This window comes from Mastigoproctus giganteus, chromosome 6 (genome assembly GCF_048544385.1).
Source record: "Mastigoproctus giganteus isolate SK-2022 chromosome 6, ASM4854438v1, whole genome shotgun sequence".
NCBI classification, from domain to species: domain Eukaryota; kingdom Metazoa; phylum Arthropoda; class Arachnida; order Uropygi; family Thelyphonidae; genus Mastigoproctus; species Mastigoproctus giganteus.
In genome coordinates, this window is record NC_143580.1 from 135,640,000 (window position 1) to 135,666,277 (window position 26,278).

General features: G+C 38.5%; 1 protein-coding gene across 1 annotated transcript in view; it reads left to right on the top strand.

The window, feature by feature from the left end:
- LOC150084597 (uncharacterized) overlaps positions 1–26,278 on the top strand; it is a 324,615-nt gene that overhangs the window by 197,012 nt on the left and 101,325 nt on the right. The window contains exon 9 of the mRNA XM_090376299.1: positions 24,628–25,994. Within this exon, the coding sequence (XP_090232425.1) occupies positions 24,628–25,994 (1,367 nt within the window). The remainder of the gene's footprint in view (positions 1–24,627; positions 25,995–26,278) is intronic.

Sequence of the window (26,278 nt, forward strand, 5' to 3'; positions counted from 1 at the left end):
CAATTGACTTTTTTTCTTAGATTAACAAGATGTGGGAGAAAGCTGAGTTTGTGGTCAATAATCACTCCAAGTACCTTGGTTTCGGTGACGATTGGCAGTTGAGCATTACATATCTTTACCTGCGGTGGGTGCTTGAGATCCAGTCTATTCTTGAATAGCATCATTTTAGTTTTTGTTCGGTTGATATGCAACTTATTAAGTGCGGCCCAAGTTGAGAGATCGTCGAGGACCTGGTTTGCATTTTCTTCAGTGGCCTTCCGTGAATGCCCTGACACCACAACTGTGAGATCATCAGCAAAGGCCACAATTTTTGCATTCCTGAAGGTGCGGGAGAGCCAGTCTTGGAGGATTATATTCCAAATGAGGGGTCCCAGGACTGACCCTTGGGGACAACCTCGATTTACTGATCTGGTGACTTGCTGGAATTTTGACTTGAGAATAACTGCTCGGTCAGAAAAATAATTCTGGAAGAGGCTGTATAATTGCCGGGGGCAAGCGGCAGTTCGAAGGCGTGCCAAGGCACTATTCCACCAGACGGTGTCGAAGGCTCCCTCGAAGTCTACGAAGATGGCCAATTCGAATTTTTCTTCAGAACTTTCAATACGTAAAACCAAATCGAAAAAAGCTTCTTCACACGACCTTCCACGGGTGAAGCCATACTGGCATGGTGAGACCAAATCATGCATTTGTAGCATGGAGACAACCACGAGAGCCATGAGTCGCTCAAGGACCTTACCAAGGTTAGCCATCAGGGCAATTGGCCGGAAGCTGTGGGGGGATCTATTGGTGGTTTGTGAGGTTTCTTGATGAGGCGAATGAGGGCAAACTTCCATTCTTTTGGGAAGCATCCTTCTTCCAAGCATTTACTGAAGAGAAGGAGTAGATGGTGCAGCCGCAGTGTGTGAAAGCGGATGATGAAGATGTATTCTATTAGGTCAAGGCCTGGACACTTTTTGGCATTATTGTTTTTAAGAGCTGCTCCCAGTTCTAGTGTGAATAGGTCGGCCTGCTCTTTTGCTATATAATTGCTGTTGACAGCTCTAATTGCTGAATGTTCTGGGTGATCCTCAGAGATGTCATCAGGTGGAAACAGTTTGTCTAGAATAAGGTTGGAAGAATCCTGCCAGCACTTAGTTTCCTGAGCGTCTACTGAAACAATGGTGAATATTTCTGGGGAGAAGGTTTTCTCTCTCAAGATCTTATATGCCAGGCCCCATGGATTTGTATGGTTGGTTTCTTTTATGAAATTTGCCCAAGTTTCTCTCTTTCTGGCTGCAGTTGCCTTGGTATACTCATTCTTTTTGGCGATATAATCCCTATGAAGGCGTTCGACATCAGGTGCTGGCCAATCACGGTGTCGCTGGTATTTCCTGCGTGCAGTGGACTGACTTACGAAGGATAGTAAGTTCCTGGGTCCACCATGGGCAGATTGCTGGGCGGAACACCTTCTTCCTTGAGGACCTATATGAGGCTCTGAGTATGGAGTGCTGGATAAAGGTGGTCGTCCTCTGCATTTAGCGAGTCCGTCTGGGTTTGGAAAGTCCAGTTCTATGGAGCTGTCATATGCTTCCCAATTGACGTTTCTCTAAGAGAATCTAATGAAGTCAGTTGGCCTTGCTCTATTGTTGTTTCTCTGTGGAACCAAGTCAAGATGGAACAGTATGGCTCTATGGTCGCTAACAGTCAGATCTGGAGTTACCTCCCAGCAACTAACTGACTGACGTAGGTCCTTTGTAGAGAGGGTTAAGTCAATATTAGATTCACCGGTGGAGCTAGAGTAAGTAGTGAACTGGCTAGGCTGGTTATGGATAATAAGATTTTGGCTGAGGACAAAGTCCTCAAGAAGCTGGCCACGGCCATCGGCAACCGCACTGTGCCAGAAGGGGGATTTTGCGTTCAAATCAGATGCAACCAGGAGTTGTTTGGAGCCAATAAAATTCAGGGCGAATTCCAAAACGTTTAGTGCTTCATTGATGTTACTTGAGGGAGGGCTGTAGAGTGACATCAGGTAGAATGATTGATCTGTACATGTAATCTGGATATAGGTGGAGAACTGATTGCAGAGGCCCTGGACAACCAGGACATCGAGATCCCTATTTATGACTGCTATACATGTTTTAGGGTCCACTGGGACAGGTTGAATGACTTGAATGTGTATGGAAAAGCCAGTAATTTTAGAGATTGGATGGGGTTGTATTCTTGCAGCATACGGCTCTTGAATCAGAACAACATCAATTGAATGCTCCTCAGTGGCCTGGCGTATTTCATTCGCAACTGTGCGGGACCTTTGCCCATTTATTTGCATCATTCGCAAGTATTTAGTTTGAGATACGGGGGCTCCTCTTAGGCTTCCAGAAAGAGTGGGCAGGACTAGAGCTGGGACACAACTGGTATTTCTTGTTGGTTCAGGCATCAGTGGTCCTTAGTCTTACGAGTTCCACAGCCCTTTGGTATTCTGGGCATAAAACATCGCAGAGAGAATGGTTATGCGTTTACCTGTTCCTTTTACAATTCACACAAGAGGGCTCTTCATCGCGGTAGGGACATTCTGCTTGGACATGCCCACTCCTGGCACAATGCCCGCATGATGGAGATTTGTGGGAGCAGCGTTGGGAGGTATGCCCATATCCCAGACATAGGAAACACCTTGTGACAATTGTAAATGGACGAAATCGGTGTGCACTGCAACCCAGGAATAATCTATCTGTAGAAAGGACGGTTCTATAAATCCGTGGGGAGAAGCTAATTACTTTGTGTTCTGTAGAGTTGGATTTTGATTTTGTTGTAAACCTAAAAGTGGTCTCAGCCTTAACTACCTCCCAGGAACAGAGGATCTGTTCTTGAGAGGATCTTCAGGATCTGTGGAACAGATCCTGAAGTAATTCATTGTGGGAACTGTGCTTTGGAACATCGTACACTATGATTGAGGGATTTGACTTTTTAGGAGGAGCTATGACCACTCCTGCATTTGTGAGAGTACCACATGTGGCAATACTTGTTAGGTCTTCTTTTGTTGCGGTCTCCAGTAGGACTCCTTTGTTCCTAATGGGTCTCAGGGATTTCACTTTTAGATTCTTATAATGAGCCCTTATAGTGCTTTGCACCAGATCTTTGACGTCATTGCTAGTCTTGAGCTCTGAGGTATCACTTGCTCTCAACAGTAGTAGATGCTGTGGCTTCTTCTCTGTGTGGTGCATATGGAGAGTTGGTATCATGCCATGGGCAAGGGGCTCCTGTCCCAACTTCACTGCAGCAGCATAGGAAGTGACATCTGCAGCAGGCCCAGGGTGGCACGGAGTCTCAATATAGTCAGGGTCAGCATTAGTACAATTTTGAGGCCTGCCAATAACATCAATGATCTTTTCCAGGACTACAGTTTTGGACCGAAGTTCTTCATTCACAACTTTGAGCCTCTCATTGTCAATGAGGAGCTCAGTTGTAACTGACTCAAGGGTGGACCACAACTCCTGCACACGGTTACCTGCACTTCTGGTGAAGCAACTGGAGTCGTGATTTAGGAATGCAATCAACTGCCTACGAAGTTGAGAGATTGTTTGTTGAAGGGTAGCTGGCTGTGAAGTGGATCCACCTTCTGGGACACTAGATGGAGGAGGTATCCCCAGTCTAGGAGAGGATTTTAACCCAGCTGCGATAGCATTGGCAAGGGCTGTCGGTGTGATAGTTTGGGCGACGCTTTTAATCTCTGTATGGGTGGAGGCCATTGCCCCAGAAGGAGGAGCAGCATCAGTGGGGTCAGCAACAGGGCTTTGGTCAGGTGCCAATGCCAGTGGTTGCCCCTCATCTTTGGTCACAAATTCCGAGCAGAGGAGAGCAGCCCATGTCTCCATGGTCTCCTTAGTTTTCTTGTTGGCCTTCTTCTTTTTCTTTTCTTTTTTCATCAAGAGATATCCACTCTTGAGCTGGGTCTTTGGCGGGGTACTAGTTGGAGGGGGATTCTCCGGAACTGTTTCAGGCTCCTCCTCACTAGCAGAACTGGAACTTTCCCTCCCGCTCATGTCAGGTGGAGGGAATGCAGGATGAAAAGCAAAGTACAAGTGTAGTGATGAAATGTAGCAATGACGAAAACCAGCAGCTTGTTGGGCTGTCTGAGGAGATAATTTTTAATTTGCACTTGAGGAGCAAGTTCGCAGCAAGTTGCTAGGGGGCGCTGCGAATAGTGCGCTGTTACAATCTGAAGGTTTTGATCAAGTTTCCAAGACACTAATTAACTATACTGATTGTGGAGACAATTAAATTAATTCCACTCATTATACTATATAACACATTATGAAATAAGGGGATTATAGATTTAAGCAAATAAGCAGCAACATAATTAAAATATAGGTTCATGGCAGTTCTCAAATCCAGGAATTCCACCAACCAATCACAGGAGAAAGCACTGTTCACGCGACTTGTTTCCGGAAGAAGCAATGGCCGACTGTTTGCTAATTAATTTATCGCTAAATGTGGTAACAATACTAAGAACCCCATAGTCTTCTTGGTAGTGAGTAGAAATTATATAGAAATAATAACAATTTCCCCAGTATACCAAAACTACAGTTAATCAAACTAACAAGCAGCAGGAACAGTATTAACTGACACTATAAAAATCATTACAAGACATACCATAGGCAGAACTACAGTGGGAGCGGCCATTACATACAAACAACAGCGGGGTAGCATGTCTGTAGAAAGCAAAATTAGAAAACGTTAATAACTTCTCACTCACTTAAAATTTAGCCACAAAAATACATGCACCAACTAATATGGAGTCGACGACACTACTTTAAAATCACTAATTCCAAAAGTAATCCAGAATTTGAACGAACTTTTGAGGAGCTTTCACAAACACAACATAACTATATAATTCGCCGCTAGGGACTCCCTACAGGTAGAGGCAGATGGATCCTCAAGGACACTCTGCCGTACAGCTTCGACCGCTGCGTCAGTGCGCTTGGACCTCTTCCTGGAAGATCGCCGACTGATCCAGTTCTTTCAAACCGGGCGATTAGGTTCCGAATCTTGTTATCGCTAGGAGGACTTTAAAATGTTGCCAGTATTTTCTCTGAGTTTCAATAATTGATCTTTCACTGGAATAGAAAAACCCAATGAGTTTTACTCATTGCTGGACATCATACGTAGCCATTTTAATCTCCAAGAGATGCTCTATAAGCTGTAAAAAAATAAAATAAAAAAGATTAAAAATGAACAGGTTATGACTTTTTTTCAAACCCTTCAGTCTTTCAGTGGCCACCCTGTACATAACATCCTGAAATACCATAGTGGTGCTGGACAGACAAAGCTCCACACCACTACAAATATCTTCTACATTAAGGAGAATCCTGATACTTAGGGTATCATCTTTCTCTAGGGCCATTCTTACACATCGTACTCCATGTTCAATGGGAATGCACGTAAACAGAGACACTACATCAAAAGATATCATAGTCTCACCCTCTTCTATACTCTGTTCCTTTACAAATGTCACAAAGTCCTTATTGTCCTTAATAGTAAAGATGGAACGTCCAACTATAGGGGAAATCAACTTGGCTGAACATCTGGATAAAGCATGGGTAGGGCTACCAATAAAAGATACGATCGGTCTGAGTGGGACCCCCCTCCTTATGTGTTTTTGGAAGACCGTAGAATCTGGGTAGCTGACATCCTGTTGCGTGTAAAGTCCAGAACACCTCCTTAGTAATTTTTCCCGCTTTCAGCCAAAGTTGTAACATCCTATTAACCTGTTGTTCTAAGCTGACTAGTGGATTTCTCCAGGTAACTCTATATGTGGAATTATCCTGCAGAAGATCTAAGGCTTTTTTGAAATATTCCTCTTTATCCATTATCACAGTTGATCTGCCTTTATTGGCGGGTAAGACTACGATTTTGTCATCCTGTCTAAGTTCTACGAGGGCTTGTCTCTGAATAAGACTGAGGTTAGAAGTTACTACCTCTAACCTCAGTTAATACTATTAAGGACAGTAAGGACTTTGTGACATTTGTAAAGGAACAGAGTATAGAAGAGGGTGATACTATGATATCTTTTGATGTAGTGTCTCTGTTTACGTGCATTACCATTGAACATGGAGTACGATGTGTAAGAATGGCCCTAGAGAAAGATGATACCCTAAGTATCAGGACTCTCCTTAATGTAGAAGTTATTTGTAGTGGTGTGGAGCTTTGTCTGTCCAGCACCATTATGGTATTTCAGGATGTTATGTATAAGCAAGTTCACGGCGCAACAATGGGTTCTCCCATAAGTGTCATTGTAGCAAATTTGGCTATGGAAGAATTGGAAACCAGGATTTTTGATGGGTTGGATCCCCCCCCCCCATGCACAAATGGAAAAGGTATGTCGATGACACATTTACCATTATTCGGAGGGGGAGAGAGGATGAGGTACTCAGTTTTCTCAATAGCTTCTCCCCGTTCATTCAGTTTACCTCGGAGGTGGAAGTGGATGGTACCCTCCCGTTCCTTGATGTATTGGTCTATAGAGAAGGCCTTAGGTTAAAAACCAGTCTATAGGAAGCCTATGTGCCGAGGCCAATACACTCATTATAGTTCGGCACAAACTAATCAACATAAGAATAGTGTCGCTAAAGCATTATTGGATAGAGTTGTGTCCCACTGCAGCACCCCTGGGGACAGAGAAGAGGAAATTAGACGAGTCACAGCAGACCTCAAGAAATGCGGCTACCCCCAGAAGGTCATGGACAGATACATTAGAGGTGTGGAGTATCATAGAGAGCCTTTCACACCAGTTGCCACGGTCTACATTCCCTACTATCCGGGCCTTACTGAGCGCTTAGCACGAGTATTACGGGATTGCCAGACACATTGTTTGCAGCTTCCGGGACAGAGGCTGCACACCGTGGTGTCCCAGGTTAAGGACCCCATAACAAAAGATTGTAGTAGTGGGGTAGTGTATGAGATTAAGTGCCCGGATTGTGGGGAGTGTTATGTTGGTGAAACAAGGTGCCGGTTCAAGGACCGTCTGGGGGAACATAAAAATGCTATAAAGGCTGCGGATTATGGGAAGTCGGCTGTGGCAGAACATTTTTGGGAGAAGCATCATCAGATTTCCCCAGACGAGGCTGTCATCGTCGACTGTGCTCATAGATTTTGGGACCGCAAATGGCTTGAGAACTTACAAATTTGTTCATCTGAGAACAATACCATTAACAGAGACAGGGGAGTTTGTATGCATTCCCTCCTTGAGGCTGTAGTACTCAGACGGGATGATCGATTCCACCTAGCGTGCTCCAGAGCCATTTCCGATTCTAGTATGCATGGGGGAATACCACCCATGCGCCTGTGGAACCACGTGAGCCGTGAACCTGCTATTTAAGGATGTGCTACAATTAAAAATATACTGTTGAGAAAGGAGGCGGATGCCTCTGAAAACTTGGAGATCCGGTATTTTAAGTCTTTTAAAGTATTTTAACGTACAGTAAACCCCCGCTATTCGCGGTATCTGTATTCGCGGTTTCGCGTATTCGCGATTGCCGATTTAATATAAAATGAAACCTAAAAAATGGGAATTTTAAAGCGCCGTGAATATTTTCCGCCATAAAAAAACATTGGCGTGGCTAAAATTATCTTTCCCGGTCAAAACAGCACTCAGTGGGTGGGGGGGAGAGGGGTGACAAAATCGCGAGCGTGAATGTTTCTCGCTAATCCTTGTTCAATATGTGTTATGCGCTTGTTATGGAAGGTTTCGTCGTTTGCTTTTAATTTATATGCTTATAAATTGAATAAATTTATCAATTTATAAATTGATATGCTTAAAAAAGTGATAAATCTACCGTTTTGTAGTGTAAAACAGACTTTTTCGAGTGTGTTAACGGAAGAAAGTGACTTTATTGTGGACAAGTTCTTTCTAACCCCTACAAAAATATGACTACGAATAACAAGAGAAATGTGAAAATATCAAAGAAGGTGATGACATTAGCGAATAAAATTGAGTTATTAGATAAAATTTCTAATGATGAAAGTGTCTCCTCAGTGGCAAAACATTATAAAATCAATGAGTCAACGGTACGATCAATCAAGAAATCAGAAGAAAAAATCCGCCGTAGTGTCCGTGAAAACGCACTAATTGCTATAAAAATTTGCTCTGTAACTCATGATGTTAAATTAGAAAAAATGGAAAAAGCTTTAAATCTGTGGATAGAAGACCCAACTCAAAATAAAATTCCGTTAAATTCACTCATCATTCGTGAAAACGCAAAACTCCTTATCAACACTTTAGCGAAACTGGTGATAGCACTGGCGGGATAGGTTTTTTAGCTAGCAAAGACGCTGGTTTGAAAGATTTGTTTGAAATTTCTAATAAATATTACATTTAATATTAAATTGTTTCTTATTTTCATTTCTATGCCTTATGCTTGCATTTCACTATGTACTGTCTATGTACATAGTCATATTATGAAGGTACATATAATACATAAATAGACAAAATTTTAGACTAGTTTTTCTTATATATTTCATACTTTGGAACGGAACCCCTTTATTACTATGGGAGCCATAACTCAGTATTCGCGTTTTCGTTATTCGCGGCATTTCTCAGGAACGTAACCCCTGCGAATAGCGGGGGTTTACTGTATTTTATTTTAACGTATTTTAACATATTTTAATATTTTATTGCTCTTAATGTATTTTATTTTATTGTAAATAGTTTTAATTATAAATATCTATGTTATGTACATTTATTTTGCAGTATTAAATTATTATTTTAATACAACACTGTTGGTGTATCAATTTAATTGCTTGTGAATATGAATTCTCCCAACCTCATAGGCCTATTTGAAGATTTAACCTAGCACCACATTATGTGATCTTACAACCACTGCACTAATTGTTTTTATTGGGTATAGTATCTTCACATTCACATTGCAAATTTGCCGTAGTCTTCAATATAGAAGAGACTTCTTTCAGTGAAGAATGCCAAGAAGAACTTTTATTCCCATAATGAAAAGTCCCCACTTGGGGGCTTAAGGCTCCAAAAGATAGGTTACTGTTATTTCAAGAAGAAAAGCTGAAGGGTTTTGAGTTGAAGCCCATGCTGGTCTGTCACAGAGAGATGTCAAGGGCTCTTAAAGGATATAAAAAAACTTTCTTCCTGTTTTGTGGCAATCAAATAAGAAGGGTTAGGTAACCAGGAAAATTTTTTAAAGAATGGTTTACTTCTTACCTCTGCTGTAGAGAAATATTGCAAAAGTAATATTACACAGAAAGTTTTGTTGCTTCTCAACAATGTCCCTGGATACCACTTAACTTAAGAAGTCGAATAACATTAGAGTTGAATTTCTCCAAAAAAATACAACAGCCATGATCAAACTCAGTCTACACATTTATGGAAAACTCTCTGAAGGAAACATTAGTTGAGCTGATTTGCAGAGTAGATGTTTGCAAGCCAGTGGTTCAAGGATTCTGGTGAAATTATATTATGCATTCATTAACATTACAGAAGAATCCTGGAATGAAATCAGACATTGAACATTGAATTTAGTGTGATAGAAAACATGGCCAGAAGGTCTGTATGATTTCCAATATTGTGTTGAAAAACAGCTGTAGTAACAGACATTGTTAAAATTTTCACATGTGGGCTTCAATAATGCTGAGAAAGGAGATGTGATAGAGTCGTTAAATTTGCAAATTGAGGGATGATCATTTAATTCTTGGACTGGTGCAAGTTTTTATGTTTGCCGCTTGAACTTTTCATAACTGCCGCTAGAGATGGTCCACCTGATCACTGCTGACTCTGTGTACACATGCCAGTACGTATCGAGTTAGTGTTGCGTGAAAAGAGTTTTTTTAGCCGCGTGTCACTGGCGATTATTTTGAAGCAAGTATCACGTTGGACATACAGATTGAACAGTGATGTGTGATTCGTTATTGTGTCAGACGGGGCTTAAAGGCATCAGAAACAGTTAAAGAGATGAATGAAGCATATGGTATTGAGTGTCTTGGTATATTTAAATGGTACAAGAAATTCAGTGAAGGCCACGAGTCTGTTGCAGATGAGACAAGACCTGGTCATCCTCCCTTCTCAACAACTCCTGAGCAAATTGCAAAAACCCAGGAAAATCTTGGACGAAGACAGGTGAATTACACTTCATGAATTAGCTGTTAGAATGTCCATTTCATATGGTAGTGCTCACAGTATTGTGAAAGATAAACTAAAAATGTTGCGAATCTGTGCCCACTGGATTTCACACAATTTGATTCCAGAGCAAAAACAGCAAAGAGTAGACTTGTTCAAAGAAATGCTTGATTGTTTTGAAACACAGGGTCAAAACTTCTTAAACCGAATAGTGACTTATGGTGAAATTTGGATTTTTCACTATGATCCAAAGACAAAACAACAGTTGAGCGAGTGGAAGCATTCTAATTCACCAAGACCTATGATATTTCAAGCCATTTTGAAAAATGGCTTGCAAGAAGCATTTAATGCGTTGATGCAATGGTGGCAAAAGTGTGTAAAGTTCAAGGGAGAGTATTTTGAGAAGGAAAAATCCACAGAAGATTCAGCTGGTGACAATTAAGATAAGATCTTGTACCAGTCTTCAAATTAAATGATCACCCCCTCGTACTTGGAGAGGACAAATTAATTTTGTAAGATGAGGAAGAAAAAGATTGGAGAAGGAGGACAGATATCTCAATAAAATTACAGCAAAGAAACTATGACAAATTTTCACTTTAATCAGTGATGCACAGTTATTGTAAGAGACGGATTATCCCATAGTAAACCAAGGATGGATTGGTTGATTGAATGTAATGCACATACATACAGAAAAAGTGACGAGGCCGCTTTCAATGCAGACTAATAAATCCATGCAGTAAGTTTTTATAGTTGAATTTGTTTTTAATATTTTTAGTTTTGATTATTAGTTTTAGTTTGATTCCAGTTTCTGTGTGATTCTATACATATATAGTTATAGTAAAGTAATACTTAAGCAGCTGAACGACAGATTAAAAATGTTAGAGTGACAACTTTTTATAGCTGAGGTGTTTTTATGGTGTTATGCATGAAAAAGTTTGTCAGGAGAAATTTTTGTTTAGCCTGGATATTTTCTGGGACATACCTACCACGCTAAATATGGGTTACCCATATAGTGTTTATAATGGTGTGACCAAGAACTTTTTAACTTGTTAATTACTGTAAAAAAATAAATGTTTATAAAAAACTAGAACCTCTAATGTTTTTTATTTTCAAAAATATGAAGACCATTATTAATGAAAAATTGGTGCATTTATTAATTAAATTTAATATTTTTATGTTAATTGCTAAGATTCTTTTTGTATATCTCACGATCCAATTTAATAAATTTTATAGCAACTTGCTGTAAGGCACAAATGTTGTATCACACCCTTCTCGACTGGTATGACCACGCCAGTTAATATTCTGCTATGACCTTGTTCAAATGTGCTTAGTAGTTAATGCATCTGGATGATTCGACTATAAATGCCGAGCTTTGCCATGGCTTCATTACCAGGAGGAACAAGCTTGGTTACAAGAACTAAGCAACAGGCCATTGGGTACAAATACTGTCTTGGCCTTATTGACTGTTATGGATAAATGCTACCAAGCTACTACTGGGTAACTCTGACACCTTGTTTGAGTGCATTTAGTAGTTATTGTGTCTGAATTTTTCACACTGTGTTCACTTTTGCCATGGCTTTTTATGAGGATGAACAGGTACTGTTACAAAAACTACTAGAAGATAATGGGAGGAGTTGATGAGTTTATATTAGATGGTTGTAATTAATTTCTTTTTTTTATACATTTCAAATAAACATTGAATTTATACCCATAAATATAAAAACAGTATTATTTTTTTATTTTTATAATTTTATAATGCATAAACTGTACATTATTATATAAAAAGAAAGAAAACTGAAACAAATCATATTTTGGTCTCCCAAGCCATGTAGACTCATTTTATGTTAAGATTATGTTGTCTGTAATGCTACAGTACAGTTACACCGCTTAAACAGTAAAGTGAACTCCAACATAAATGTTGTATCATGCAGCCTAATGCTTAAAGAAAGTGGCACACAAATATGTTAACTTTACATTTTGATATTTCAATGTGCAATATAGGTGTCTATCTATCTAATGTAAAATTTTAAATTAATCCAATTTCAGATTTTTAAATTAACTCCCTCAAGGTCCCTTCCAAACAGACCAAGCCAGTATGGTTCCACATTAACCTTTGCTGCTTTGACTAGTGTCATTATTTTTTCACCTGTCACAGTTATCTCATCATCATTCAGCATTACAGCACTATATGTGGAAACTGGTTCATCCTTGGAAGGGTTCATCCATTCATTCGTAATTGAAAATTGAACATATATATTTATTTATTTTATCTCCAGGTTTAGTCAAGGTGAGGTAATGTAAAAATTGTAAATCTGCAGTAATTATTTTTTACCATTAGCAAGGCATATGATGCAAGAAAACAAGCTTATATAGCAGCATCAGCAAAAAAAAAAACAAAAAAACCCACCCTTCCCATTTCACCTATCCATTCACTCCAAATGTTTGTCGAGTTCTGCCTCCCATTCAACCATCCATATTTAAGTTGCTGACCTCCACTACAGCAGATGGAAGTTTGTTCCAACTATCAATCACTCGCTGGCTAAAGGCAAATTTCCACACATTTATTCTACAAATGGCTTTCCTCAATTTGAATTTATGTCCCCTCAGGTGAGTAATCTAAGCAAGAGGAAGAATCTCACTAGTATCGAACTTGCTCAATCCATTCAAGGCCTTATACACCTCAATTAGATCACCTCGCAGGTGCCTAGTCTCCAAAAGCTGCAATTTGCAGAACTTAAGCCCCTCTTGGTAACACCAACCCTTTGTTCCACTCACCAATCTTGTTGCCCTTCTCTGTACTCCTTCCAGCAGCTCTAAATCTTTCCTAAAATGAGGCCTCCAGACCTGAATACAGTACTCAAGGTGTGGCCTGACCATTGCCTTATACAAGGGGACAATCACCCCCCCTAGCAAAATTCCTGTATATCATTGACAAGACACCATTGAGCTACTCTTGCAGCCTTTTTTCACTGCTCAGAAAACTTCATATCTGACTGCACAATTACTCCCAGGTCCTTTTCATTTTCCACTACCCTGAGTATAGTACCATCCAGATGATACGGTACTGTGGGGTTGCTGCTACCCATATGCAGTACTTTGCATTTGTCAATGTTAAACTTCAGTTGCCACCTCTCAGCCCATCTGCTGAACTTTTTCAGATCCTTTTGCAGTAGCATACTATCATTACTGTCATTAATAATCCTGCCAGCCTTCGTATCATCTGCGAATTTAGACATTAACCCTGATATACCTCCATCAATATCATTGATAATTACCGAAAACAATAATGGGCCCAACACCGAAACCTGGGGGACTCCAATAATAACATTACTCCATTGATAAACACTTTTTCTTCTCCCACTCAACCATCCTTTTATCCATTGTAGCAACTTGCTCTTAATGCCACGCTGCTCCAATTTTTACAGTAGTCTTCCATGTGCCACAGTATCAAAAGCTTTCCTAAAATCCAAGTATATGATATCAAAATTGTTTTTGGCCTCCAAATTCCTTTGTGACCATGTTGTAGTATCCAATCAAATTTGTCAGACAAGATTTCTCTTTAACAAACCCATGCTGTGATCATCTAGAAAAGACTATAACTGCAGTCTTTTCTAGATGATCCTGCATCGCTTCCTTAACCAGTGACTCCATTACTTTCCCTGGAACAGAAGTTAGACTAACAGATCTGTAATTATCCATGTCACCTTTTGATCCCCCCCTTTGTGAATTGGGGACGCATTTGCACATCTCCAGTCCAAGGAAGCTTTCATAATTATGGCTAAGGGTTTGCTTACTTCCTTTGCTGACTCCTTTAATATAACTGGATAGATCCCATCCACCCCAGGTGCCTTTTTTATGTTTAACTTCAACAATTTCTCCTCCATTTTGCTCTCAGTTATTACAAAATCACTCAGCTCACTGTTAGAGTTCGATGAAATTAAGATATTTTCCTTTTTGAATAATGTGTGAATGTAGATGCAGAATACTTATTCAGTTTATCAGCTACCTGAGCATGATCATCAATAGTCAAACCATCTAAGTTAAGTGGACCAATCTGATTCATCCCTTTCCTTCTAGAGTTTACATAAGTAAAAACTCTTTGTTGTTTTTATTTGCATAATTTGCCAAAGATTTCTTGAAATCTGCCTTCTCCTACCTAACCTCCTTCGTGACTTGATTACTGACTAGTTGATATCTGCCATGGGCTTCTGTGTCACCTGATGATTTATATGCATCCCATGCATTTTTCTTCTCTACCACAAGCCGCATTAATTCATTTGATTTAGACCTAAACCTTGAACAGTATTTCTTAGTGCGTATGAAAAGCCTAGTACCCTCCAAGATTAAGTCCCTAAAGGCCTCCCATTTAGAATTCGCCATTGTTAACATCATCAGTTGTTCCCACTGTATAGAACAACGGTGGGCAAATGCGGCTCTTCGTTGAGTTGAGTGCGGCTCCCATTGAAAATTTAAATCCGTTTTTTTTTATTATTTCAGAAATTTTTTCAGTGAATCTTGTTAAATTATAAAAATATAACTAAGTAACTAATATTTTGTTATACGGATTTTATGTTGTGTTTATTTTTTTTTTTGTCTAGATGATATCTTGCTATTTTTATTTTGATTATAAATAAATCCGTGCGCATTTACACTGCTGGCGCCATCAGTGGACTTGTGCGTAAAAAGTTACGAGTGTAATTTTTCCGTGCCGTAAATTAATTTAATTATTTTGTTTCAATTTCAGACTTTGGAATTAAAGTTATTTAAATTTTTTGATAACATGACCTCAGAAAATATCAAAAAACGAAAATACGAACAAGAAAATAGAATCTTTCAAGAAGAGTGGGTAGAAAATTTTGCTTTTATTGACAATAATGGAAAGTCGTTATGTCTTATTTGTAAAGTTACAATTGCAAACTACAAAGTAAGCAATTTACGTCAACATTACGAAGTAAGTCATCCCCACTTTTCAACTCAAAATCATTTAAATTCAAAATTGCGAACAGAGAAACTTAAGTCCTTGCAATCTGGTCTTCATAAGCAACAAGGACTCTTGTCTTCTTTTAGTCGCGAAGATGACAGAGCAAACGAAGCTAGTTTTTTGATAGCTTGGAATATTGCTCGTGCCAAACGTCCATATGGAGAAGGAGAATTTATTAAAAGAAACTTGGAAGAAGTGGTTAAAGTTTTGGATCCAGATAATACAAAACTGCATAAATTGATCGCACAGGTTCCTATGTCACGCCGTACAACTGAGCGTCGTATTGGTGCAATTAGTAAAAATGTTGAAAATAGTTTGATGTGTGATTTGAAAAATTGTACAGCATTTAGTTTAACTCTCGACGAGTCTACAGACATTCAGGATGTTCCACAATTGGCCGTTTTTGTCCGCTATGTATCTGCAGACGTAAATGTGAAGGAAGAAATGTTAGACCTAGTAGCTCTTATCGAAACAACTCGCGGTATAGATGTTAGAAATGCGCTTGATGAAGTAATGAATAGGTTTGAATTGCCTCGTGATAAACTTGTAAGTGTTGTGACTGACGGAGCGCCTGCAATAGTAGGGAAAAACCAAGGTCTCATTGGTCTTTTAAACAGCGATCCTAAAATTCCACGTTTCTTACCTCTTCACTGCATAATTCACCGCGAGCATCTCATAGCGAAGTACTTCAAATACGAAAATGTGTGGAAGATTGTTTTGCAGATTTTGAATTTAATTAGAACAAATGCCAAAACACATCGTCAATTTAAGAACTTTTTAGAAGAGTTTGCAAGGGAATGACGAAACAGATGAATTGCCCAGTGATTTATCCCTATGGTGTGTTGTAAGATGGCTGTCAACTTACAATGTTTTGGGCCGTTTTGTGGAACTCCTAAATCCTATCATAACATTTACAAAAGAAAAAGGTAAAAAATACCCAGAATTAGAAAATGAAACTTGGCTTTCTGACTTAATGTTCCTTACAGACATTATAGAACATTTGCAAACACTTAATTTGGCTTTACAAGGAAAGGAAAAAAATATTATTGATTTGTCACAAACTGTATTTAGTTTTGAAGCTAAACTTCGACTTTTTGTGTACGATCTTAAGAACAAAATATTTAATCATTTTCCACGAGTAAAAGCAAATATAATTATTATCAAAGAAGAAAAGTTAGACGAATACAAAGAAAAATTGGAAGAATTGCAAGCAGATTTCGAACATTGGTTTGAAGATTTGAAAAGTTTGAAATCTACATTTGCATATTTTGTGAACCCATTTATTTGTGATATTATTGAAGATGGATTTCCAATTTCTGAAATAATATTTGTTGAAAAAGAGGCTGGGCAATTGGAGTTATTAGAGATGAAAGAGGATCAGGCATTGCAAATGCAGCACAAATCTACTAATGTAATTGAATTTTGGAAACTCGTGCCAGAATCAAAATATCCACATTTAAAGAAAGCTGCTTGCCGTCTAATTTCAATTTTTGGTACAACATATTGCTGTGAATCTTTGTACTCCACAATGAAGTTCGTGAAGTCGAAATATTGTTCACAGTTGACCAATCATCATCTCGCTGAATTGCTGCGAACGGCTTTAACAAATTTTACACCAAATTTCAAAGATTTGACCAAAGGTCTTCGTTAAATGTTATACTTTTTATTAATGCATTTTTATTATTAAAATTTTGAAATAATTATTTTGTATTTTCTTTCTCTTAATTATATTTTCTTATACAGTAATACCCCGACTTACGCTACCCCGACTTACGCGAACTCGGAGTTACGCGGTTCTTGATTTTTTTCGTTTGGCAACGCTGCTGCCCACTATCTTCAAGGTCGTTTTTCATATGTTATCGATATACGGTGCGACGGCGGAGAATGAGAGCGAAAGATGAACAAAATTCAACTTTGCTGCTTTTATGTTTTTTATATCAGTGAAGGGGAAACACATTTCACCATAATAACGTAAAAACCAACACAATTCCAGCTATCGGTATAATCGCAAATGCAATTAGATCGAGTTTACTACCAGTTTATAACAGATTTCACTAGCAGAAACGCAACTGGATTTTTATTGTTTTATGGTAGTAACCCCTAGAAATGTGAGGTGTTAATAGTGTATCTCTGCCTTTATGGTGTTGTTTATTCAGTTGCTACATGCGCGCAGCTTTGTTTATGCGTATCAAGCGTGCCTCCTCGTTTTGTAATTGTGCTTTATTCCCTAAAAATGAGTAAAATACTTAATTAAAAGGTGTGAAAAGGAAGCGTCCTGGTGAAGACACTGCAGATTCAGAGAGAAAAAGAAAAGCAATTATCGATAAACAGAGGCGGACTGGGTCAAAAATTCTTACCCGGGAAAATTTATAGTGGCGTCATACTATGGTTTATGGCCAAAATCACACTGGCCCACCGGGGATTCCCCGGTAAGGCTTATGGCCAGTCCACTTCTGTCGATAGAGAAAAAATATGAAATTGTGAAACGCTTTGAGCGAAATGAAAGACCATGTGATATTGCACGTGCTACAGGCCTAAATGAAGCAAAGGCGAAAAGCACATGACAATTGCAAACTTGACAGGTTGAAAATTGAAAAGGGCTCAATTGTAAAGGGCTTAAAAATTTTAGAAAACATAGACTCCAACGAAGGACGCGTTATAGCTACAAAGCAAGGAATAAAAAAATTATTAGCTTGCTACGAAGAAATTCTGCGTGAAAAAAAGAACGCGCTGTGTCGTCAGACGAATTTGTTAGATTTTATGAAGCCATCGACATCGAAATAACTTTTTTACGTAAGTCATTTGTTTTTTTTAATACATATTTTGTATTAATATGTATAAAGAACTGCAATTTTATTAATATTTTTCTTCTAAACTAGTGTTTTTGTTAGTCCTTGGTCCCAATTAAGCAAAATTTATATGTATTTATATGCAAAGTTGTACCCCGACTTACGCGAATTCGACTTACGCGATTTTCGTCGGACCCACCTATCGCGTAACTTTGGGGTATTACTGTATATGTATACTTTACATAGCACTTAAGGCTTGTGTAGAATATGTAATCATATTAATTAAATTAAATTAAATTTGAATTTGTGTATTTAATACTATGTGACTATGGTGTGGCTCTTTATAATATATGAAAAACCGGAATGCGGCTCTCATTGACCTCATGCGTGCCCACCCCTGGTATAGAATTTAAAAATTCTCTGATATCACCTTTACGAAAGCAAAAACTCTTCCCCTTACCCCCGATGGCAGTTACACCTTTAAGTAAATCCCACATCAGTACACTGTGATCACTGCACCTAGTGGTTCCTTTATCTGCAGATTCTTAATATGTGAAGAATAACTGCTGATAGTCAGATCAAGAGTATTATTCCCTCTGGTTGCTTCTCGAACATGTTGCTGAAAAAAACAGTCATACAATAAATCCACAAAAGTCTTGCTACTGTGTGAGTGACCAACCCACAAGTTCCAGTCAATATCTGGGAAGTTAAAATTATTAGACATTCTGATTTACTGGCATTGCTCTTTCTATTTCTCTATTTCTATTTCTTGCTATTTCTCTGTATAGTTGTTCATTGTACTCATCAGAGTCACTTGTCCTATAACACACTCCTACCCTCATTTTTGTTTCCCAGTGCTTATTTCACACCATACTATAATTTTTAGTGTTTCTCACCAACCATTGAAGTAAAAACGAAAACCAAAATCTTAAAAAGTTTATGTTTAAATTTACAATAAATTTACAGTAGATCAACAAAATACGATTATACAAAATGTTACTGATAATAAAATACTGAATTAGGATAGAATAAAACAAATGTAATTTACAGTGAATGTACAAATAAAATGATAATAAAATACTGAATTAAAATGCAATAAAATATACTAGATTAAAAGCGCTAAAATAACTGAAGCTTTCAAAGGCTTCTGCCTTCTTCCTCAACAGTGTACTTCTATACTGCGGTGCCTCATTAAATACCAGCAGGTTCACGGTGCATCTCACGTAAACGTGTACTGTTCCCATACATGTTGGAACCGGAAGCGGCTTGGGAGCGTTCCAGGCGAAAACGTTCATCCCTTCCAAGGATTACCGCCTCAAAGAGGGGACAAATGCGTGTACCCCTGTCTCTATTTATATTGTTCCCAATAGAACTAATTCGTAAGCTCTCGAGCCACTTGCGGTCCCAAAATCTATGCGCCCGATCAGTGATGACTGCTTCGTCCGGGGAGATATGATGTTGCTTCTCCCAAAAATGTTCAGCTACGGCGGATTTACCATAATCCGCATTTCTTATCATGTTTGTGTGCCCCTCCAGACGATCTTTGAGGCGTCGTTTTGTTTCCCCCACATAACACTCCCCACAATTCGGGCACTTGATGTTATATATGACCCCACTTATATTTTCGTGTGAGATGCTATTTATTACTTATTAGATGCTATTTACTTATTAGATGCTATGGCCATGCAGTAGTGCGATGCATTAGGGAGTACCAGAAGCATGGTGTTAGAGGAGTTAAACACGAACAACATCTGAGGTTTGTCCATCGCTGTAAGACTTATAACCTCATACCTCGAGGCTTTCAAGTTAAACCCCCTTTTGAAGATGAACGGTTGTTTAACGTTTCTAAGTGGTACCAGAAAAAGATCCTAAACATTTGGATTGAGAAGTTACATAAGAACTTGTACCACATTAGGAGAGACAAAAGTAAGTGTTTAAACAGGATAAGTGAGAGGGTGACCTCGATGCATTTGGCATTAGTGATTAGTGTGGTATCGACGAAAGCAAAACGGATTTCTGACATTTACAGACAAAGACAAATGAGTAAGTTTGATAGACTTAAGGAACAAGCCATGACCAGGGGTAATAGTGTTAATAATACTAATAGCAACTTTATCGTTAATATAAGTAGTCAGATAGAAGTCTTAAATCTAGGACCTAAGTTTGCTATGGTTTCGCCCAAAGTACCCGTAGCAGAAATAGCTATGGGCGTTGAGAGAGCGGTAAATAGGTTACCTGTGTGCATGGCCAGCGAAATTCGTGTAAAGACAGCAGCTATTCTAAGTCAAGCTAAGAAAGCTCCCCCTAATCTTAATACAAAGCAAAGACTAGCACCTAAGAGTCTCAAGCAAGAAGATAGTGTTGTGGTCCTACCGGCTGATAAAGGTAGAGTAACGGTGGTTTTGGATAAGGAGGCATACGTAAATAAAGCGTTAGACATGTTGAATGATGAAACAACCTATAAGATCATTCATAGAAATCCATTGTTGAACCTAGAACGTCAAGTTAATAGAATGGTGCAGAACTGGATGAAGTCTAACAAGATTTCCAAGAGCGGTATTGGTCGTTACATGAAACAGGAAGCCAGATACCGAGATTTTACGGCTTACCAAAAGTACACAAAGTGGGCGTACCACTCAGACCTATAGTTTCGTTTATAGGTAGCCCCACGTATGTGCTATCTGGTTTCCTGGCCAAACTGCTGTCACCATTAGTAGGGTTTTCTGAGTATAGTATCAGAGACAGCAAGGAGTTTGCGCAATTTATAAGAGGATAATGCATAGTAGAAAATGAAATTATGATATCTTCGACGTGACATCTCTGTTTACATGCATTCCAATTGACCATGGTGTACGTTGTGCGTACATGGCCTTACAGAGAGACACCACCTTGAATAGTAGGACACAATTAAGCCTAGAGGATATATGTAAGGGAATAGAGTTGTCTTTCAAGCACCACTATATGTAAGGGAATAGAGTTGTCTTTCAAGCACCACTATGGTGTTCTGGAACACCATGTACAAGCAGGTTAACGGTGCAGCCATGGGCTCCCCCATCAGTGCGATCATAGCTAATTTAGCTATGGAGGAGCTCGAGGCAAGGTTATTCAATGATATGGTTCTCCCTATGCGTCCTTGGAAAAGATACGTTGATGATACGTTTTCAATTATTCGGAAGGGGAGTGAAGATGAGACGTTGAATTTTCTTAACAGCTTCTCCCCGTTCATACAATTCACCTCTGAGGTAGAAGAAGGAGGGGTTTTGCCGTTCCTGGATGTGTTGATCTGTAGAGAAGGCCAGTGTTTGAAAACAAAAGTGTTTAGAAAACCTATGTGCAAAAGCCAATACTCACATTACAACTCAGCTCAGGCCAACCATCACAGGAACAGTGTGATAAGAGCACTAGTAGATAGGGCAAAATCGCATTGTAGTAACTCAGAGGACAGAAAGATAGAGTATGAGCATGTTACGGCGGATCTTTTGAAGTGTGGGTACCCCAGAGGATCATAGAGAAATACATTAGTGGAGGGCAGAGCAGATGTGAGCCTTTCACACCGATAGCCACCGCATACGTTCCCTACTATCCGGGTTTAACCGAGCATATAGTTCGTATACTAAGGAATTACCAGACGCGCTGTGTGCAGCTCCCAGATCGGAAGCTGCACACGGTCGTGTCACAGGTAAAAGACCCCATCTCACACGAAAATATAAGTGGGGTCGTATATAGCATCAAGTGCCCGGATTGTGGGGAGTGTTATGTGGGAGAAACAAAACGACGCCTCAAAGATCGTCTGGGGGAGCACACAAACGCGATAAGAAATGCGGATTATGGTAAATCCGCCGTAGCTGAACATTTTTGGGAGAAGCAACATCATATCTCCCCAGACAAAGCAGTCATCACTGATCGGGCGCATAGATTTTGGGACCGCAAGTGGCTCGAGAGCCTACGAATTAGTTCTATTGGGAACAATATAAATAGAGACAGGGGTACACGTATTCATCCCCTCTTGGAGGCGGTAATCCTTGGAGGGGATGAACGTTTTCGCCTGGAACGCTCCCGAGCCGCTTCCGGTTCCAACATGTATGGGAACAGTACATGTTTACGTGAGATGCACCGTGAACCTGCTGGTATTTAATGAGGCACCACAGTATAGAAGTACACTGTTGAGGAAGAAGGCAGAAGCCTTTGAAAGCTTCAGTTATTTTAGCGCTTTTAATCTAGTATATTTTATTGCATTTTAATTTAGTATTTTATTATCATTTTATTTGTACATTCACTGTAAATTGCATTTGTTTTATTCTATCCTAATTCAGTATTTTATTATCAGAAACATTTTGTATAATCGTATTTTGTTGATCTACTGTAAATTTATTGTAAATTTAAACATAAACTTTTTTAAGATTTTGGTTTTCGTTTTTACTTCAGTGGTTGGTGAGAAACACTACAAATTATAGTATGAATATACCCAACCCCAGAGGCCTATTTGAAGAACTTATTTCACACCAAACTGACTCAACATTGTACTGTCCACAAATGTTAACTGGATGCACTACCTTAGATTTTGTATGTTTCTTAACTAACAGCATAACCCATCATCCATTCCTGTCCTGTATATTCTTTCTGTGTACATTGTATTCCCCAAATTCCAAATCTGCACTGCTTATATCCATATGGCACTACATCTCTGATATCCCAACAATATCTGCCTTTGATGTCTTGACCAGCACTTCAAATTCATCAAATGTATTTACTCTTATAATATACTCCCTCCTATACTCCTAGCATTGGTGTACACACTAGTATACATACACTTATTCTTACTCTTAGTTACCCTAACATAACCCATGTATTTACTAGTTCCATGATGACTCCCAGCAGCCCTTGAAATCCCAGTACTTCGCCTTGCAGACTGCTGCTCATTCCAATAGAAGCAGTGCAAGAATCACTTTCACCTCTACCTGTGGCTTCCGTTAATTAGTCTGTGAATCCCCCCAAGTTAGCAGTTTTCCAACCCACCTAACACTGCCTCGATAGCATCTGCAAATATTCTTGCATCCTTTCTATTTAAGTATCTCCCATCCCTGTAGAAACAGTCTCTCCTGTTAACAAGCTCAGACCATGCCAAGAAAAATTCTACCCCACGAACCTTGCACAATCTCTCCAGGGCCGAATTGATTGACAGGGCTCTCATCATATACACCCTCCTATCATGTCTGGGCAGAATTGCAGACACTTTCAAATTTAACCCTAACTCAGGACTTTTTGAACGTTGATCTGTACTTGTTAAGTAAGTCCACAGATCTCTTACCCTTAATGTCATTAGAGCCAATGTGTACAACAATATCACCTTTTGTGCCCTTAAAAGATGGTATCCACTCTGCAACGTCATCAAATTTTGCCCCTGGCAGACATACCTTGGTCTTATTCCATGTATCTTTTTTGTACAATATATTTCTCATCTCCCTGACAATAGAGTCGCCGACAATAACTAGCTCCTGTGGGACCAGTGCATTCTGCCCTGAAGGTTGCTACTGTTTTGCCTGATGATCAAGTGCAAGCTCTGACATTGATGTGGGCAGCTGAGATCTTGATGGGTCCTCCAATTTAAGTCATTTGAGGGCATCTACCCTGCCCTTCAAGCTCTCATAAAGGCCCATAACAATGCTGATTTGGTGCCTAACTTCTTCACATTGCTTACATTGAGCACACACAAAGAAATCCCCCTTGGCAACATCATGTCCCGTCCCAGAAAGGTCTGCAAACATTTCACAAGTTGCACATTTCTTTAGGCTGTGATGCGTTGGAGAATTACCCCCTTTGATTCCCTCCTGAGCCACAGCCCACTCACTTCTTTGTGTGTGTGTTGCTTTGCTGCTCTAGTCTGGGACATGATTTCCGTTTAAGTACGATTTAATTAATTAACAATGAAAATTAATAAGGTTAATAAATTTAATTGAATAATTTACTATACTATACTTGACTATACAATACTATATTAAGCTAATGCAGTAACACGTATTCCGCTATATAGTTTTATGTTATACCTTAGCTATCGAATTCGACATATATGTTACGCTATACTGTTACGATCACAGTGCTAAATTAGTTATATCCTTAGCTAAATACAAAAAATATATGCCCAAAAAGTGATTACAAAGTAATCACTTTTTGGTATTATAAATATCAAAATAATTATTTATTACAATTTAAACCCTACTATCCTTCTACACTACTGATTACAATATGATATTCCTGCCAAAACACCAATACGATAGCTGTAAAAGTAACAAGTTGTAACTTACAAAATCACTAGCTAAATTTAAAAAAAAAAACTAATGAAAACCACTAAGCCTATTTAATCTATTTGTAAAACACAGATTAATACATTAACTAATCAAAATACAAAAAAATTTCAATGAAAACTTATCAGCTTGCAACAGCTACAGAAGTCTGTCTTCACCTGGCAGCCAACCCGTTTTGAAGAAGTCCAGCTTATAAAATTCTGTCACTGACTGGATTGTAGAAGAGAACACAGAATTTGATCTTCCTCTCAGAGATATTTTAAGAGGTATTATAAATATAAAAAAATATGTAGTGTTTTCTTATATTTGTCTCAGGGGACATTATCACACCCATAGTATATTCAGAACTGCAATATAAAGATGTATGTGTATCAAAGTTTCATTATACTATTTCTGTCTTTTTTTTTTTTTCCTTGTAATAGTTTTTTTTTTTCCTGTTTGTTTTAGATTTCTTATGAAGTGGATATGGGAATCAACTCAACTCTTGATACTTTGGGAGGTAAAAGTGATAGTATTTATGAAGGAAGTAATACAGACTCTGTTAATATGGACTGTTTGTTGTGTGAAAGAAATGAAATGACTGATTTCTCAAAACCTGTTGGGAAGATCTTGGAAAATGAACTTTGTCCTCCCTATGTACATCATTTAAATCATGAAAAACATGTGGAGGTAAACCAAATACTTGACATGGAAAATTGTGATTCAGAAACCATTAATGGCTATTCACAAGTTGCTCTTTCAGTGAAAGATTCAGGTAATCCTCAGAGCGATAGAATATTAAGAAGTAGAAGAAAAGGGGCACAAAGAGAGGTGAGTGAGTATTGTTCACCAATGAATTTGAGAAGTAAAAGGGAAGGAGTGCAAAAGAAGGTGAATGAGAATTGTTCGCCAATGAATTTGAGAAGTAAAAAGGAAGGGGTGCAAAAGAAGGTGATTGAGCATTGTTCACCAATGATTTTGAGAAGTAAAAGGAAAGGGGTGCAAAAGAAGGTGAACGAGTATTGTTTAACACCAAAGTTTAGGAGAAGCAAAATAAAAGAGATCCGACAGGAAGATAATAGTTATGTTTCTACGTTAAAACATATACAATCTAAAGGAGACAATGTAATTTGTAATGATAATCAAATTGGTACCAATAAAGACAGAAAGAAGAGTCAAAGGCAGCTACTTCCTTTAGATGATCTAAATGATACTGACAGTAGTTCTCCTTGTAAGGAATCACACTCACGGAGTACTGCTCTTTATAATCTGCAATCTGCTGAAGAGACGGCAAAACAGTTAGCTGAGACACATGGTGAAAAACAAACGAGGATACATAAAAGCCCAAGGGTTCAGTACATTCAACACAAACGAAAAAAGGTTACTCATAAAAAAAGTCAAGTAGTAAAGTCTTTGGTAAAAACTAAAGGTTTGGGTAAGAGTCAGAATTTTTATAAAGAAGTTAAAACAGTGCCACATGATTGTTTATCTATAGGCAGAAATGGTTTCAAGCAAAGAAGTGATATTGAGAAAAATAACAGTTCATCAGAGACTCATCTAAAAAAAGATGAACAGAAATCATTTGTATCTAGCGCACAAGAGCTGACTGATAACAAAATGAATGTGTCCCTTACAGATTCAAACAGTCGTTCTGAACATAAGGTGTCCACTAAGTCTCATATTAGTTTTGTTATGCAGTTTTTAGGTAAGAATAAGAAAAATAGCTCGTCAGTAGTTAATGTGGACAGTGATTCTGATATTGAAGGGATGTCATTTGATGAGGATTGCAATGATATGAAACCTGAAGACATTTTAAAACAGCTGAAGGAAATTACGTATGTTCTTTTTAATATTAATTTCAATTGATGTTTTAGTTGTGTTATAATATTTCCAAATATTATAACACTTTAATGAAATGTGTGAATTTTTAATATAAGTGCCTAATTTTTTGGAAATAGGTTAATGTAAAGGTATTCTTAGTACATCACTGGAGAAGAGGCTATTGTTTAATCTGATTATTACACTGTACCAAATGTACTTTTTAAAGCCTTTTAAACAATGATAAGCATTGTTCCTTACAGTGTGAGAAATAAAATTGTTTTTGAACAATTTTAAAAAT